Source organism: Macaca thibetana, chromosome 7 (genome assembly GCF_024542745.1).
Source record: "Macaca thibetana thibetana isolate TM-01 chromosome 7, ASM2454274v1, whole genome shotgun sequence".
Lineage (NCBI taxonomy): Eukaryota > Metazoa > Chordata > Mammalia > Primates > Cercopithecidae > Macaca > Macaca thibetana.
This window is the reverse complement of record NC_065584.1, coordinates 28,867,875-28,887,150: the sequence shown is the minus strand read 5'-3', so window position 1 is coordinate 28,887,150 and position 19,276 is coordinate 28,867,875. Positions and strand designations below refer to the sequence as shown.

At 41.4% G+C, this 19,276-nt stretch overlaps 2 protein-coding genes across 2 annotated transcripts in view; one reads left to right on the top strand and one right to left on the bottom strand.

Annotated features, from left to right (window-relative positions):
* LOC126959123 (neurexin-3) overlaps nucleotides 1-19,276 on the top strand; it is a 792,314-nt gene that overhangs the window by 502,837 nt on the left and 270,201 nt on the right. Inside the window, exons 8-9 of the mRNA XM_050798071.1 lie at nucleotides 7,821-8,259; nucleotides 13,324-13,707. Coding sequence (XP_050654028.1) covers nucleotides 7,821-8,259; nucleotides 13,324-13,707 — 823 coding nt within the window. The remainder of the gene's footprint in view (nucleotides 1-7,820; nucleotides 8,260-13,323; nucleotides 13,708-19,276) is intronic.
* The window catches only part of SNW1 (SNW domain containing 1), a 1,184,582-nt gene that overhangs the window by 1,026,209 nt on the left and 139,097 nt on the right, over nucleotides 1-19,276 (bottom strand). The gene's annotated exons all lie outside the window — the stretch shown is intronic.

The following is a 19,276-nucleotide window of genomic DNA, read 5'->3' as shown; positions in this document are numbered from 1 at the left end:
ATGACTGAATGGCTTTTTTCAGAAGGAGGTATGGACTAAGGATTTTGCTACTTCAACATCAGTTTCCTGGATCTTTTCTTCTACTCCAGCTTGCCATATGTCCCTTTTATCTTTTCCTGGCCTCTCTCTTACAAATAGGGCCATAGATCAGAGAGGATGGCCCCATCTGGTGAAATCTAGCTTTCAGATATGCTTCATTTGACCCATAGAGTGTTGGATTACACAGAATTTTAAAAATTTAATTAACTGTCAACATTGTACTATTGGTTTCAACTTTATCTGGAGTTTTTTTAACCTTTATTTTGAGCTCTAGAACTTGGACATTTTCTGGCTCCTGCCTTGCAAGTCTGAACCTCAGTTCCAGTTTTCTACTTCTGGTGCTTAGTCTTTTATCTTTGGCAGATCCTGACCACTGTTAACAAAATATAAAGCATGAAAATGGTGGCATCCATCCGATGCAGCATTTGGGACTTTGAGCCCCAGGTTGGGTGTCAGCTGTATCTCAGCAGGTGGAGTTAGTTTGCCGACCCCTGTTAGCAAGACCAGAGATGCAGATGTGGCTCTGTTCATGCCAGATATTAGGTTCTTCTGACTTTGGGATCTAAGAGGACCATCTGCTGCCACATTTGTGCTTGGACTTCACTGTCGGAGTTTGATCAATGGCATCCTGTGATAAAAATTGATGTTCATGAATATGAATCTAAATCTGAGCAAGTGTTTGCTGTGTGTACATCTCATAAATGTCACATTAGGCAATTAAGTATATACAATTTATAAATAAATATATATAATTTATAAATACATATATGAAGTTCATAAATAAATAATATATGACCTATAAATAAATGTATAAAGCTATGATTTTATAGTTTATTAAATCCAGAGTTTTTCTTTTGTTGTAGCCCTGCCTCTTAGGCTTGACAATTGGCTTAGAAATTATCCTCAGTGACAATCTTTCTTTTTCTTCTTTTTTTTTGTCTCACTCTGTCACCCAGGCTGGAGTGTAGTGGTACGATCTCAGCTCACTGCAACCTCCATCTCCAGAGTTCAAGCGATTCTCCCACTGCAGGCTCCCAAGTAGCTTGGATTACAGGCATACCCCACCACACCTGCTAATTTCTGTATTTTTAGTAGAGATGGGGTTTCATCATGTTGGCCAGGCTGATCTTGAACTCCTGGCCTCAAGTGATCCACCTGACTCGGCCTCCCAAAGTGCTGGGATTACAGGCAAAAGCCCCTTTGCCCAGCCTGAATCTTTCCTTCTTAATAACTCCATGCTATACTGTCTGTTGGTTTATTCTGGCTTTTCTCAGTAAATAACAAAATTAATGGTGATCACTACCACTTACTGAGTGCTTATCAAGAGTCAGAAACTATGTAAAGTTCTTTTATATGTGGGACCATCATCTCCTTTGTTTCTTACAATCCTATGAAGTAAGATATTATCTACATTCTACAGTAGAAGAACATAGGGTGAGACAAGTTAAATATCATGCCCAACATAACACGGTAAGGTGTCCAAACTCTAGTTAGGGTGCCTCCAAAGGTCATGATCTTAACCATGGCGCTATACTGCTACTTCAATCTAGCATCTAATTTAATAAAGATATGAACATTTGGTAAGCACCTATATAGTTAGGAGCCATTTCAGATTTTAAAAGGTGTAATTAATATTTCTTATTCATAAGGTGTTTGAAATCTATTGAAAAGACCAGACTTGTGCTATACAAAGATAACAAAGTTGAGAGTTTTAAGTGACAGGGAATGGAGTGGACAGTTTAGAGGAGGGAGAAATCACAGCAGGCCCAAGTCATCGGCTGCCTGAGGGAAAGAAGGGAAGTGGGGCAGAGACAGTGGGATGTGTGATTCCATAGAGACCCCAGAAGCAAGATTCTTTCACAACACTTCTTAGTCATTATTTTACCCTGAGTAGGAACGTTACACAATAATAAGATTAGCCCAAAAGTTTTATATAGAAGCTGTATCATCCTGGAAGCTGAAGAGAAAAAGTTCATTTCATTATTTTCTATTGTCAAAGGATTCAATTTGGGAGGGAGATAAGTATGTATTTTTTGCTTGTTGTGAGTAAACTACTTTGCAGTTAGGTGTACAGTGGAAAAGCTTTATTGAGATTTGTTGCCAACTCTGCTCCACTCACAAGTACCCCAATACTGGCTTCTCCACCATTCCATTTCTCCAACTTCAGAAAATGTCCCCAGCGTCCTTACTTTCAAACCTTCTCCACTGATGTGGAGTGGATCATCGGTGCTCAGGCCTCAAGTCACAAACCTGTGAATGGCATGGTCTTATCCGCTGACCTGGTGTTTTTTATTGAAGTTGTCTTCTATGCAGATACTTTAAAAACAAGAGAAAAGAAAGACCAGGTGGTAAACCTCCTATTCCTTGGCGGGAGAAATACTGCCAAGAAGCCATCTGGGTACTCCAGGGCACATGCCTACATCCCCTCATTCTTTCTAGTTCCCTTGCTGGAGTGCATAGGGATGGGGCATTTACAATAGAACATGTGGAAACACATTCTCAGAAAGGTGAGAACAGAGTGGCTTAGGATAAGATGGCAGAGGGAGAGAAGAAAATATTTCTCTGAGTGGGGATTATCTCTAATTCTTAGTTTATTCTCATACACCTGCCTTCTAACTCAAATACCTTGGAAGAATTTGAAGTAATAAGTGCATCATGTAGGGTTAGAATACTCTCTCTTTTTCCAATCAAGTGGGTTGGGCAATAGGGCAGACAGCTTCCTCATTGGTAGGTAATAAAAGGATTCTGATTTATCAGATTGTGGGATCACCAAGTACCAGAGTAGCCCGGGAAATTCTCAAATGGATTTGAAAATCTTGGTGAAGAGGCATCATTTAGAGAGGCTGGAGAGAAGAGAAAGGTACTGCAGCCTAGGAAACCCAATAAACAAAAATACAGAAGCAATAACACCTGGGTTCATACGGGAGCCTTTGAGGTGATCCCTAAGTGGGGAGGTATAGACATCCATTAGAAATGGATTGTACAGGAGGTGAAGGGCTTTGCACAGCAAGATGGACTTGGGTGTGGTTTTTGTGCATGATTAAGGGGTTTCTGCTTTGTGTGTAGGCATGGGCTACAGGAGGGCCTAGAAATTGCCCTCTCTGGAGCATATCCTTACCCCAGTGCAGTCAGAGAGATAAGGGCTCAAGTCCTGTTTATGCATTTAATAGCCTACATGATCTTGGGCAAGTATGTATCCCTGCTGAGTCCCATGTCTGTAAAATGGGGCTAATGCTACCTATTTCATTTGCTTATTGTATATGATATAAAACAGTGTTTGCAAAGTACCTGGCACATGGTAGACTCTCAATTTTTGTTACATTGTTCCGGCTCTCAGCTTGTCTTACTCCTGGTATTGTTCCTGTATGTCTCTGTATTAAAGATCATGGAGGAATACAAGTATATTTTTTTTCCTGAGAGGCTTTGTCTTAACTCTGAGATTCTTTCCTCAGCTGTTTTACTGTCTGGTCTCCTAAGCATGAGTTATGTGTCCAAACAGTAGTCTTTACAAGCCCATGGGTGGGATAGTAAGACCAGCTTGTCACTGTTTGTGACTCTGTTTCTGTACCTCCCAGCCTGTGTGACATCTTCCCCCATAGGGAGTCATTTCTACTTTGTCTTTAATTTCTCCTCGCCGAGGCAACTTGTCAGCCAAGGCTGCTTTCTGTCACTTGATGCCACATCTCTTCCTAGTTCAGCCAGCCATTTGGGGACATTCATTTAGTTGACAGTCTGATTTTACAGACAACATTGTACCAGACACTAATTTGCCTTGTAAGGGGGTCCAGCAGGGTTTCCTGCCTCCATGCTGACCCAAGGTGCCAGTACACTTCTGCATGGCTGTGGCTGTGGTTCTGCACAGAGCAGGTGGGGAAGGTGAAGATATTAACAATGGAGAGTCCCAGTTGAGCATCACTGGGCTACAAGTCCCTTACCCTCCTGTCCTTTTCCTCTTGGTAGAAAAACCTTCACAGAACCTCAGTTCAGGACCCTGTCCATTTCCAACAGAAACTCAACACCACAGGCGATGAAGATATAGGATTATTTCTTCCTAGTTTTGTGTGCCAGTTTAGAATTGTCGTGTCCTACTATGTCTAACATCCCGTTTGATCTTGACAACAGCCCTGTGGGGTGGGAAAGAGGGACAGTTTGTAGAACAGATATCCAGGCTCTTACCTTTGGAATAAATAAAATGGGACTCAGAAGGGTTATTCAGCTGTCAGTGAGAGTGATGTTGGCTTTTTATTCACAACAGTGAAAATTCCGTATAAATAGGTAATTTCAGGGCCATGGAGTAGATACAGCACTCACCTTCAAAGAGCCTTTGAGAGAAGTCTGGTTATCTCTGTCTGGCCAGTTTCTGGCCCTTGATTCTCTTACCTATCTCTTCAGAAATCTTCATTCCAGCTATTCACCTTCCCTCCCAGTCTCAGTCAGGTACCCTTCTCGCAGAAGAGTTCCTCTTCACTGCTCTTGTATGTTGTTAAAAGCCTTTTTTTGTTTTTCCTCCTTTTTATTCTGTCCCCAGCCTCCTGTAGGAATGCCTGATCTCTCTTTCTGTGTATTGTTCCATGGAGCCAAGCCTCCTTCTGTCCCTTTGGGATGACCTATTGTTATACATTAATAATTAACCTTTACTAGGAACTCTAGTCATAGGCATTTACCAAATGCAGAAAAAGCCGAAGTTTGTTTATGACAAAGAGATCTCACACGCTGAGGTATAATAGCGAGGGTTAGAAAGGAGAAGCTGACGCTCATTAAACTTTTATGATTTCTTTTCTGGTTTACTCACTTGAGTGATTGCCTGAGGATCCTGCAATATTTCCCTTTGCACATGGTCAGCCCAGTTTAGCTAAAATGAAACATTCCACTTTTGAATTGTGAAATTGAGCATGCATGACTTTCCATGTAATGTTAAAGATAAGCTTCACAGGTGCTGCTAGTGGGGCCTGGTTCAGAGCATGTGGACCCTGGGGCTCAAATGCCTAGGTTCGAGTCCTGCTCTGCCACTTATCAGCTGTGTGCCTGTGGGCTGGTTCCCTAACTACTCTCTGTGTTCGTTTTCTGCATCTGTAAAATAAGGGAATGATTACAGGTATCTCAAATGGGTGTTGTCTGTATCTAATGGGATGGAGAGGTGTTAAATCCTTACTACGGTGCCTGGTAGTAGGTGCTGAATAAGGGTTAGTATCATTATTTTCAATGTTATTGACTATGGTTAGGTCCATGGTCAAGGTTACATAATAGCGAGTCATTTTCAATGCTTCGTCATGGTTATATATCACTCTTACAATACCCATTAGAATGCAAACTGCTTTGCTTGATTCTCTCCTGCTGATGGGAGATGGGAACTAATTCTAAACTTGGATATGAGGGATTATATGATATGTGCTGGAATGACCCATCCAATTAACTTTCTCTCACAGATATGGACAGATGAGGCTTATTTTAGAAATTAGCCATTGTTGTTTTGGAGATGATAATATAACCTTTTCAGGGCCGTGGAAAGAACAAAATGAGATTAACAGTAACGCTCCAAATAGCTGTGACTTTTGTGCCCTGATGATATCCCATTCCTAAGTGCTTTACATGTTTTAAATCATTTTATTATTACAAAATAGTTTGTTTATTCCTATATTCCCAATTTCAGGAGAGGAAACAGACGCAGAAAATTTACTTTGCCAAAGTCACATAGCTTGTAAGTAGTAAATGTGGAATTCAAACCTAAATCTGGGTCCTGACTTAGAATTTGAATAAGCTAATATAAAGAAAATAGCAAAGTAGTTGATATGCTCAATATTCAGATCCTTGTCTATTTCCCTTCCATTGTTTTCTGCTTATTAAGTTTTTATGGATATGACATTGCTCAGAGATCAGAGCACCAAAAACCATTCTAGGGTACTATATCAAATTTCAGTTCAAATAAGAGTAAAACTTTTGTGAAATTCTAATTTCAGGGAGAAGGATTAATTTCTGCTTTTAGATGGATTGTACCTGGTTTAGAAAATCATAACAGACTTTTTTTTCATAGGTTATTGGGGTTCAGGTGGTGTTTGGTTACATGAGCAAGTTCTTAAGTGGTTATTTGTGAGATTTTGGTGCACTCATCACCCAAGCAGTATATACTGCACCCTATTTGTAGTCTTTTATTCCTCACCCTCATCGCACCTTTTCCCTCAAGTCCCCAAAGTCCATGTATCATTCTTATGCCTTTGCGTCTTCATAGCTTAGCTCTCACATATCAGTGAGATCACACGATGTTTGGTTTTCCATTCCTGAGTTACTTTGCTTAGAATAATAGTTTCCAGTGTTATCCAGGTCACTGCAAACGCAATTAATTCATTCCTTTTTATGGCTGAGTAGTAGTCATATATATGTGTGTCTGTGTGTGTGTGTATATATATACACACACATATATACACACGCATATATATACATATATATGTGTGTGTGTGTATATATATATGTATGTGTATATATATATCACAGTTTCTTTATCCACTTGTTGATTGCTGAGCATTTGGGTTGGTTCCATGATTTTGCAATTGCAAATTGTGCTGCTATAAACATGCGTGTGCAAGTATCTTTTTCATATAATGACTTCTTTTTCTCTGGGTAGGTACCCAGTAGTGGGATTGCTGGATCAAATGGTAGTTCTACTTTTAGTTCTTTAAGAAATTTCCACACTGTTTTCCGTAGAGGCTGTTAGACAGTCATAACAGATTTTTTTAAACTGCCATCCTCACTTTCTCCACCTACCTACCCACTCTGCAGGACAGTGGCCATGGCTTTGCAGCAGTGTACACTAACCTTGGGTAGGGCACGGAGGCAGAAAGCTCTGCTGGACCTCCTTACAAGGTGAATTAGTATCTGGTTCAGTATTCTTTGTAAAATCAGACTCTCAACTAAATCAATGTCCCTGACTGACTGACTGACTGAAATAGGGCTTCAGGGTGTCTCATTCTACCACTATACAGAGGGCACATGCAATGTGGAAAAAATAAAAACAAAAACAGACCTCTGTCCCCACCAGCTTTTAACACTTAATCTTTTCTTTAAAGTAACACATCCACATGGTTGAAAAAAAGTCTAACACTATAAGAGGGCACAGTGAAAAGTAAGTCATCCTCCCATTCCAGAATATTAATCCCACAAATATACTCCCCAATGACAATTTTATAGTTACAAAGAGACTTTATGCTTACTGGAGCATATATACATATAATGCTCCCACACCCCCACACTTTTACACAATGATAGCATAATGCACCCTCCATCCTGTTCCTTGACAATTTCACTTAACAATGTGACTTGGAGAGCTTCCACATCAAAACCAAAAGCAATACCTTGTTTGCAAGGCCTGCCTAATATTCCATTATAAAGCTGTGCCGTCTGCTGTTGATGGTCATTTAGGTTGTTTCTGGTGTTTTACTAAGGATGCTTCAGTAAATCACTTTGTATGAGGTATGTGAATCCATGCAACTCAATCTCTCTTGATTTTTATTTGCAAGCTTATGTTGTATAACTTTCTGACAACACAAGAAATTGGCCAGGAGACAAGAGAAATTCTGTAGAAATATAGAGGCTTTTTTAGAGCTTGTGTGCACATCAGATGTTTCTTCAGATACTTTTTTGATTCCTGTGTCTCATTGTTTCTCATGTTGTTTTGAACTACGTCCTGAAGCTTCTTCTTGGGTCATTTTTCCAGGTGCCCAGTGAGTGATGGATAGATACTGTTTGCAAAATTGATTCACATGGCACTTTTGTTTGGCTTTTGACAGGTTGTTTATAAGAATAATGACATCCGTCTGGAGCTGTCTCGCCTGGCCCGAATTGGGGACACCAAGATGAAAATCTATGGCGAAGTTGTATTTAAGTGTGAGAATGTGGCCACACTAGACCCCATCAACTTCGAGACCCCAGAGGCTTACATCAGCTTGCCCAAGTGGAACACTAAGCGTATGGGCTCCATCTCCTTTGACTTCCGTACCACTGAGCCCAATGGCCTGATCCTCTTCACTCATGGAAAGCCCCAAGAGAGGAAGGATGCTCGGAGCCAAAAGAACACAAAAGTAGACTTCTTTGCCGTGGAACTCCTCGATGGCAACCTGTACTTGCTGCTTGACATGGGCTCTGGCACCATCAAAGTGAAAGCCACTCAGAAGAAAGCCAATGATGGGGAATGGTACCATGTGGACATTCAGCGAGATGGCAGATCAGGTGGGAAGAGGCAGGATGTGTGACTGAAACTAGACAAAAGCTGTAGCTTCTCAGTTTGTTTTTTGGCTTTATATTTCTTAATTTTTGCTCTTGCATGCTTGTTGATTCTTTTGCTACTCTCTTTAATGGCTGTTGTAAAATTATGTTTCTGAAAAGATACCTGTCTCATAGATGGCTCACATTCTCCACTTCTCTCTCTTGTCACTCACTGCACAATTGTCTCAGTGATAGCTCTATAATCCTGGAGCTAAGGATGGTTTTACAAGTAGCATTTCCAGTGTTACCAGAGCAACTCTCATGTCACTGGCGTGATCTGCCCCCATTCCCCCATTCTTTGCTTCTCGTTTTCCTCATCACCATGGAAACCGATTGTGACATCATTATGTGATTATTCTGTAGGATAAACTTCACTGTGCAAGAGTTTATGCAACAACACACCCTTCAATAATTGGCAAGAGTCATGTTGCACGGAGAAATTATGACAAGAAAGGAAAAGGCAAATTGATTTTTCCTGAAGATACATTCAATTTAAAGCCTTCCTTTGGTGTAAAAGCCTATATTTCACTCTTTGTTCAGACCTCACTAACTCTCTCTTCCTCTTCATAACCTTTTACATTTTGTTTAAATAGCTTCATTTCTGCAGCTGCAGATCAAACAAGCTAGCCCCAGGCAGTACATAGCTACTATGGAATAGTAACAAAGTGGGGGTAGGGGTGGGGCAAAATAGTCAGGGATTTTTGAATGCCTGGATAGTCTGCCTAGCTTTCTCTGGACCATGTGGCAATGAAGGTCACATTCTGTGCTATCGGAAAGGGCATTTTCCCAAGAGCAGTAATTAGAGCATTAGCATTTCAGACTCATTTCCTGGTTCTCCATTTAGGTAGGATGTGTTCAAGAAGGGTCTTGGCTTCATGTGCCATATTTATAGAGATTCACTCTCCTGATGAACATTAAAAAGTCTTTATTTGGGTATTTTCTTTCTAGGTACATTTGGCCAGTAAGAGAGAGCAATAAGTTCCCCAAAAGGCTGAAACTGGGAGTGACTGAGCTTTGGTGGGTTGACTTTTCTGCATAATTCCAAAGCTAGGCTGATGGCAGAGATAGCAACATTGCCCTTAGGAAGAGCTGGATGGATTCTTTGCAGAGGGCAGACGGGTGGCAGATTGCAGCCCTGTCTATTTTATTGCCCCGTAGAAATCTTTATTAGTTGTCTGAAATCTGATCAGAACCAAGAGCCTTCAAATTAAATGTGCTCGTTAAGCAAGAATGAATAGTGTTCTTTTTACACAGAAAAACACCCCCAAAATTAATTTCTTTGGAGGCTAAATCCCGCCACACTCCCCATCCTTCTTCGTCTTCTTTTCTTTCTCTTTCTCTGTTTTTCAGTAAAATGACAGCAAGGGCAGAGTCAGAAAGCTGTTCCAGAATTATAAACAAAACATTGCTGTTGGTTTTTAAGAGCATGTGTTTGGGATCTCTGAGGTTAGGTCATGGTGGACGGGTTTTGTGTCTGACTAACCTAGACCTTGGCACAGCATAAAAGTTACCTACCCATGTCAGAGGTAGGCTAAAACACATAAAATTGCCACATGTTCATTTCTGTCTGCTCCTAGTACAATATATTTTTTTCAAGTAGTGGAACAATTTTTGTTGTTTGAACCACCGGTGGACCCAACTTCAACAAATATGTTTGAATTTCAGAAGTCTTAAATTTCATACCTGGGAGCTAAAGCACTGGCTAATTCTTTTTTTTTTTTTTTTTTTTTTTTTTTTTGAGACAGAGTTTCTCACTTGCTGCCCAGGCTGGAGTACAATGGAGCAGTCTCGGCTCACTGCAAACACTACCTTCCAGGTTCAAGTGATTCTCCTGCCTTACCTCCCAAGTAGCTGGGATTACAGGCACCTTCCACCATGCCTGGCTAATTTTTATATATTTAGTAGAGACAGGGTTTCACCATGTTGGCCAGGCTGATCTTGAACTCCTGACCTCAGGTGATCCACCCACCTTGGCCTCCCAAAGTGCTGGGATTACAGGTGTGAGCCACCGTGCCCGGCCTGGCCAGTTTTTTGAACTACTGATGAATTTGATCAAAGCCTATAAAAATGTACTGAGTAAACAAACAACTGTCCCACGAAAGCAGTATAATCTAAAATTTTAATACAATCTGTTAAACTTTCATTTTTTTCATGAGAATGTTTTCTGGTAACTTGTTTTAGATTATAAATCTATACTAAGGGGTAGTTATAAAAACAAGTGTATCTAAATGTGGTGCCTCCTTCCCTGCTAATCTTGAAGAATAATATGACTAACAGTGATCTAGAAAAACTTTTATAATCACTCCTCACCTGGGCAAGTGAGTCTTAGAACTTGTTAAGTGCACTCAAAACTGTTGTGGTCACACATTCAGAGGACAGATTTTCCTCAGGTTGTCTTTAAGGCTCTAAAATTTAAATTGATTCTAGTATTGTCTTTACTTGGCAATAGATGTCCCCCCGTTTTAGTTGGTGATCAGATTAGCCCTGTGGACATGTGAGGGGTAAAGATAGAAAACTATGCAACAGAGAAAATAGTAAGAGATACAGACCTCAACTTCCCCCTTTGTAAGATAGAGAAAATAATAACTCCTACCTCCCAAGATTGTTTTGAGGATCAAGTCCAAAAATGCACCTAAAATAGTTAAAATGGTGGCCAGGACATTATTGTTGTTATATGTGTTTGAAAGATTAAAAAACAAAAAGCGAAGCATATTTCTCTAGGAGAAAACTTCTAGGAGGGAGTAGGGAAGCAGATTGTTAAATTCCCCTTAATATCCTTTCTATGTTTCTATTCTTGTGTTGACTTTGTACTTTATTTATTTTTTAACTTTAATTAATTAATTAAATTTTTTGAGTGCTAGTCTCGCTCTGCCACCCAGATTGGAGTGCAGTGGCACGATCTCAGCTCTCTGCAATCCCCGCCTCCCAGGTCCAAGGAATTCTCCTGCCTCAGCCTCTCGAGTAGCTGGGATTACAGGTGCCTGCCACCACACCTGGTTAATTTTTGTATTTTTAGTAGACACGGGGTTTCACCATGTTGGCCAGGTTGGTCTTGAACTCCTGACCTCAAGTGATCTGCCCTCCTCGGCCTCCCAAAGTGCTGGGATTACAGGTGTGAGCCACTGCGTCCAGCCGACTTTGCACTTTAAAGTGTATATGTTTTATTCTTGATGTCGTTTGATTTTCACAGCCCTTCAGGTTATATACCCTTCATAGCTGAAGAAACTGAGAATGAGACAGAGGTGAAGGCTGACTGATGGATGGCACGACCCATTTATCTTGGTACCAGTAAAGCACATCAAGAATAATAAATACCTATTTTTAAATTTCTGACAGGATGTTTAGATATCACCTAGTCCATTTCCTTAATTTTCTAGTTTGGGAAATTGAGCCATAAAGTGGTTCAGGGACTGGCCTAGGGTCATAAAGACATTTAGGACTAGAATCCCAGTTCTCAAGGTCCCAGGTTAGCTTGTGGAGTTTCATCTTCTACAATCTCATTCAATGCTGTCCAAACTCCATCCCCTTCCTGGGTCTGCTTATCTCTGACTTGATCTCCTGCTCACCTCCTCTTGCCTTCTCTGTTCTAGCCACACTACTTCCTACCTCAGGGCCTTTGTAGGTTCCATCCCCTCTGCCTGGCATGCTCTCTCTCCTGGACTTTGCATGGCTGCATCCTTCTCAACATTCTGGTTTCAGCTTAACTTTTACCTGCCTAGAGAGACCTTCAGTGACTCTACATTTTAAAGTAGAATGCGTGAGTAGCTAGCACACCACCCATTTTATTCTTTTCCTAGCACCTGCCCTTAGCTAATTTATTTCATTTATTAGGTTGCTTATTGTATTAGTCCATTCTCATGCTGCTAATAAAGACATACCCAAGACTGGATAATTTATAAAGGAAAGATGTTTAATTGAATCACTGTTCAGCATGGCTGGGGAGGCCTCAGTACATTTACAATCATGGTGGAAGGAGAAGCAAACACGTCCTTCTTCACATGGCAGCAGGAGAGAGAGAAGTGCAGTGCCAGCCAGAGAAATGCCAGATACTTATAAAGCCATCAGATCTTGTGAGAACTCACTCATTATCATGAGAACAGCATGGAGGCAACTGTCCCCATGATTCAATTCGCTTCCCACCAGGTCTGTCCCACAACGTGCAGGGATTATGGGAACCACAATTCAAAATGAGATTTGGGTGGGAACACAGCCAAACCATATCATTTATTTTCTGTCCCTCTGTTCTGGAACATCTGCTCAATGAGAGGAGAGACATGCCTATCAAGTTCATCTCGGTGCCTAGAACTATACCAGAGACAGAATAGGTCTTCCATACACCTTTATTAAATGATTAAATAAGGAATAATGTTTCAGTTAAAATGTATCACAGGGAATACTCAAAATATTCACTGGCAGGGTTGGTAGTGAATGCCCAATCTAGAGAGTACCAGTGCATGGAGGGAGAGACAGAAGAGGAAATTCCATCTTTTGGGGGTTGGTGAGCCCTTGAAGAAAACCCAGGCAAACATACAGAGGCCTCATTCTGTCTCAGTCACTCTTAAAAGTACTTTGCATGTATTTGCTCATTTAATCACATCAACCTATGAGGTAGGGACAGTTATTTTCCCATTTTACAAATGAGGAAACTGAGGCACAGGAAGGTGAAGTCACTTCTTCAAGGTTATACAGCTCATACATGTTAGAGCTGGAATTTAAATACAGGCAGGAACTGTGCTGCTCTCAACCTGTATGGTCTCAGCCAAGAGGGTTAAGTAGAGAAAAGATACACTAGATGTCAGGTTAGTGAGACTTTCCTGGGTCTTCCTAAGCACCAGGTTGACTTACCTGGCAGAGATTGGAACCAAGCGGCCTACATTGTCTTTTCCATTGTCTTGTAACATCCAGTTTTCTTGCTTGCATTGTTCTCTCCTGGCCAGCCGATGGCTGGTCTCAGCACTCACCTGTTAGGCTTCTTTCATTTGGTTAAGCAACTGGCAGACTCACCTGAGATCTGTCTTCCCACCCCAGGTACTATATCAGTGAACAGCAGACGCACGCCATTCACCGCCAGTGGGGAGAGCGAGATCCTGGACCTGGAAGGAGACATGTACCTGGGAGGGCTGCCAGAGAACCGTGCTGGCCTAATTCTCCCCACCGAGCTGTGGACTGCCATGCTCAACTATGGCTACGTGGGCTGCATTCGCGACCTGTTCATTGATGGGCGCAGCAAGAACATTCGACAGCTGGCAGAGATGCAGAACGCTGCGGGTGTCAAGTCCTCCTGTTCACGGATGAGCGCCAAGCAGTGTGACAGCTACCCCTGCAAGAACAATGCTGTGTGCAAGGACGGCTGGAACCGCTTCATCTGTGACTGCACCGGCACCGGATACTGGGGAAGAACCTGCGAAAGGGGTGAGTCAGCCTGGAGGATGGCAAGTGAGGGCCTGAGTGGGGCTGGTGTCTTATAGTTGGATCCCTGGACAGTCCAAGCCTTTGCATCTACCTGCGCTTTCTTTCTTCAAAGAGTTTTTGGGTTTACTGATTTCCAGATTGCACCCTTTCTAGTTTTGAAAGCTTGGGTTTGTTTGGCTAAGACTGAGTTGCAGAAAGGGAAGCTTTATAATAAATATTACTGTGATTCTGATACTTTTTGATTAAATATTTTTTATTTAGAGAGGATAAATAGTTCTCTTTTAGGACTCCAAGCGGGGCTAGCCAAATGGCTGTTTTATTCATTCATTTGACTTGTGCTTCTTTAGTGCTTTCTACAAGCTAACTCCTGGGTTCGGCTTTAGAAATACAATGTTGAACAAGACAGATTCATCTCTGTTTTATGGAGCTTGCTGCCTAGTGGAATACTTAGCCATTAAATAACTGATTACAAACATGGTGAGTTTTATAAGAGGCAGAGTGATGTATTGGTTAAGAACATAAACTCTGGGACCAGACTGGGTGAGAAATCTGGGCCTCATACAGTGATGGTAATTTCATCATGGTAGTCAATATCTCTGAGACTTGACTTCCTCATTTGTAAAATAGAAATGATGAGGCACCTACCTCACAAGATACTGATGATGATTAAATGAGTTAATATGTTCCTGAGCATTTAATGTTAGTGATTATTAAAGTCATAATTATTCTCGTCAGCATCATTAAAGAGAAGGTATAGAGAAGCTTGGGAGGCCCTTGCAAGGAGACCCAACATACTATACAGGTTCATCGTATAGTGAGCAACCCTGACACAGTTGAGGACCTGAACAAAGTCCAGAATGAACTGGATGCTTTGTTCCTTTCTGAAAAATGTCCAGAATGGAATTGGGGAACTGTGGGGATGGGGAAGAGGGGCATGAGAGGGGACCAAAGAGATGAGGGCTGACCCTGTAGGCCAGGTCAGAATGGTGGGAGGATTCCCTTTTCATTCACCACGTCAGTATCTGACAGTTGCACCTGATTTACAGTTTAAGTAAAGGGCAGAGATAAAGGCAAGAAGAGGGACAACATCAACACAAGGAGATTCCTGTCAAGTTATTTGCAGATTGCAACTTGGTCTATTTTTTTATATGCTGAGCACACCGAATCAAGTCCACAGGCTGTCAGCTTCTAAATTCTATGAAAGGATAATTTGCATCAAGACCAAGTTTTTGCTAAGGGTATAGCTTTAGGGCTTTGAGAATGCTGTACCTGTATAGACATAGTTCTTGCCCTTAAGAAGTTTATCATTTATTTAGCTGAGGAGTTCAGACATCTATATAATAAGCTGTAATAAGATGATATAAGACAGTAGCATGTTAGTAGACAGAAAAGAAGGACATGGAGATTCAGAGAAGAGAAAATAAGAAGGTTTTGAGGAGAGACCTGCAGGGTCTCATCTCTACAGACCAATGGCCAGTGGCCAGAAATTGTCCAAGTATCAGAAGATAGGTGATGTGGATGGATCCTGGGCCAGGCCTGGAACAAGGGCTGAATGACCAGTTTTCAAGGCATGGTTTTTGTGAGGCCAACTGTGGGGCCAACTGTGTTACTAGCGAAGGTATATTTCAAGAGAACTACAAACCTTCTTACAGTCAGATCAGAAATAGAATACAGGACACGAGGACAAAGGAGGAAAAGAGAGCTTTCTTAGAGCATATGGAATTAAAATTAAAATTCACGGAATTTTCAAGTCAGCAACCGCTAGAACAGGACCTATGATGAGGAAATACCCATCCAGGACAGAAATAGACTACAAGGGGCTGGTCAGTCTTTCAGGTGCCTGGGCTCTTTCCAAATATCTTTGTAGGGTAACCTATTCTGGTGCTGGTTGGGGAAGATAGAAAGGTCATTTTGTCTCTGAGATGCATGAGACAGTTTTGGTGTTTGCCAAAATGTTGCGGATCTTCTGTTATCCATGAAGGCAGTATAAAGGTCATCTCAGACATCTCACTTCTTCTTCTTGGGTCTCTGCTTAACTCAAGGGCCTTGTGATTGTCAGAGGCAGGACACAGTGACTGTAGCCAGCTGTACAAGGTGTCTCTGAGCTCACCCATTTCAAGGGTGAATCAATGGGAGCTGGTCCAAAACTTGCCAAGAACAGTGAAAGTCACTGCAACTTTTACATTGTCACTTATGACTAGTCATTAGAAGGCAGCTGATTGGGGATATATGAGGGACAATTATTCTTGGTGCAGTGCAGCCAAGAGTTATCCATTCTGGCCAAATGAGAAGAAGCTTAGCAAATTTAAGATACTTGATGTATACATCACTCAAATCCCAGACAGTTCAACTGATTGTTTTGTTCCCCTACTAATTGTTTTTTGCCCCTGGATTGTTCCTGACACCATGTTCAGAATGAATCAGTGGAGTGTAAAAATTATAGGACTCTTCTCTGCTAGCAAAGAAAAGTTGAGATTCCCAAAGACATTGTTTTTCTTTATTGAAACTGATTCCTTAGTGGAGACTCTTTTGAGTATCTTTTGTTCATTTTTCCTACAGGACGTTGACATAGATTGAAGCCCTGGTGTGTTCCAGGCACTATGTTTGAGGTTAGAAATGCAACAAACAAACAAACCAAAACAGAAACACCAACCTGACACAGTCTTTACTTTTGAACAAGGGGTGTATAGTTCTCCCAGAGAAGCAAAGGGAAATGTGAGAAATGTTTAACATGTGGTTGATGTTATGGCAGATATCTATAGGGAAACAGTAGGACAAACAGGTAAGAATGGCCACTTCTATATGGAAGGAATGACGGCCCAGAGAAGGGGATCCAAGGTTTCTTGGATTTTAGGTCTCCTGTTTATAACTTAGGCATCCACTCTAGGCACTTCTGAAGAAGAATGAAGAAAATGTGTTGGGCATTCTCTATACAGGAATGGGATCCTTTTTGGATTAAGGAGCCCTGTGCCATTCACCATAACAACGTCAACACAGTCACTCAGTTTGCCATTCTCTCTCTAATTTTTATCATGTAGAAGCATTCTAGAATCAATTCTAAGCCTAGAATGGATCATTTGTACTAAATGTGTTAAGCCCAAGACAGTTCTTAAGGCTGTGTGTCCCAGTAGCTCAAACTGTGTTCTCTACTGGAACCTCCTTGGGGGTGAGTCCCTTGGTATCACCGGACCTACACATGAATGGGAGTGTTAGAAAGAAGCACTTGTGTATATACACTGAAGAAAGCGTAGATGGAATGCTGAAAACTGGAGTTTTCATGGCCCAGGTCAGACACTAGACACTACATCAAAATACCCCAATGACCCAAGCAAAGTCAGCAACAGATACGTCTAAGAGACAATTCCTGGACCAAAGTCATCAGCCAAAGATAAGAGAGTCAGAGAATAAGGCCTGGGAAGTAGAAAGTGTTTGTGTATATGATACTAAGATTAATTTGCATGGGTATATTTCTCTTATAGTAAAATTGGATAACTCCTGCTTCTACCCTCGTAAGAGTGCTTCTCCTGCTTGCGAAGATGAGCTACTCTAAATCTTGACGTCTACAAATCGGCTTGATATTGTATTTAGATTTTTTCATCATAATCTGCTGCTATTCTAAGATGTAGCTGTCTCTACCCATCCCAACTGTTTAGCTCTAGTTATTTTGGTTGGCTATTCGTAGTGATGTGAGAGACGTCTCCATGACCTAAAAAGCAAAGGCCTGTTTTAACTACTTAATTCTAATCAGATAGGTTGAAATTCTTTAAGGTTCTGGAAGACCACCTGCCATCCAGTGAAGTCCTGTTGGACAGAGGAAACAGTCTAGCTGGTCTTTAGCCTGCTCTGGAGTTAGTCCTACTTAAGGAGCTATGATCACTTGACCTGGGACAACATCTTATCTTTGCTGGTATAGCCAAACTGTCTAGTTCGATTGGTGAGTGTCAAGTTCCAGTAAGGCAAAGCCAAGGGTCTGATTTATTTGAAGGTCATGGAGCTTAAATTTTAGAGCATTGCTGAATCTATGCACTTTCCTGAATGGCTTTTTCTAAACATATGCTGGCATTCGTTTGGCAAGAAAGAAAATAAAGCTCAGCACAAGTTCATCCCAATGTCAAGAAAAATAACCTACAGTACAACATTTATCTGACGTATGCACCAGCTGAACATGAAAAATACAAATATTTTCACTTCTCTCCAGTGACTCTTGTTCCAGTGGGAAAGGCATGCAGCTGCTGCTCCTGTCCACTCAGGGCCTCCCTTTTTAGGCAACCTCCTGTGTGATTCTGGGTAGCAGCAGCAGCAGCAGCAGCAAATGATTCTGCCTGGAAAGGGTGAGACACCAGTCTTCAATGAGGCTGGATTGTGTCACTGAAATGCTACATATATGCCACATGGAAATCCTGGCATAGGAAAATGGCAGGGTTGGCAGAGGCCAGGTGTGGTGGCTCATGCCTGTAGTCCCAGCACTTTGGGAGGCCGAGGTGGGTGAGTCACCTGAGGTCAGGAGTTCAAGACCAGCCTGGCCAACATGGCAAAACCCCATCTCTACTAAAAATACAAAAATTAGCCGGGCTTGGTGGTACATGCCTGTAATCCCAGCTACTCAGGAGGCTGAGGCACGAGAATCACTTGAACCTGGGAGGTGGAGGTTGCAGTGAGCCAAGATCATGCAGTTGCACTCCAGCCTGGGTGACAGAGTGACTCTGTCTCAAAAAAACAAAAACAAAAAAAAACAACAAAAAAAAAGAAGAATAAGAAGAAGAAAAGAAAATAGGGAAAATAGTAGGGTTGGCGGATACCATTAGTGTTACCTGTACCTCATTCCTGTTTTGTTAAATGAGGAATTGGAAGCCCTGAGAAGTTAAGTCAATATCAGTTTAACTTGGAATAGCTATAGAATGGTTAGAATTCCTGATTCCTAATCCATCAGGCTTTCCATTACATTGAGAAGCCTTTCCCTCATATGTACTGTGATATACATATACTAGATGGTTTTTAAATGTTGGAGGGCTCCAGGGTTTCTGTTTTAGGTCTCTCCTTGGCCTGCACAATTCCCTTGGTGCTCTTTGCCATGATATTAAAGGTCATGCATATTTTAGTGACTTCCAAATTGAGGTCTCTAGCCTGGAACTCTCCCTGAAATCCCAGATTCTTATATCCCTAGTTGCCATGATATTAAAGGTCATGCATATTTTAGTGACTTCCAAATTGAGGTCTCTAGCCTGGAACTCTCCCTGAAATCCCAGATTCTTATATCCCTAGTTGTCTACTTGACATCTCCATTTTGCTATCTGATAGATTAACTTAAGCTACTTAATTAATAGCTACTTAATACATAGCTACTTAATTCTAAACAGTTAGTTGGAAATTCTTTAATATACTGGAAGACCACCTGCATCCTGTGAAATCCTCTTGGACTTAATCGTATCATTGAACAGCTTAATCATATCACTGTAAAGCAGAAATGGTGAGGTCTTCCTTCCTGCCCCAGACTTCTTTTTCTTTCAGTTTTTCCCCATCTTGGTAAATGGCATCCCCACTGTCCTTGGGCATTTTCTTTTATTTTTTT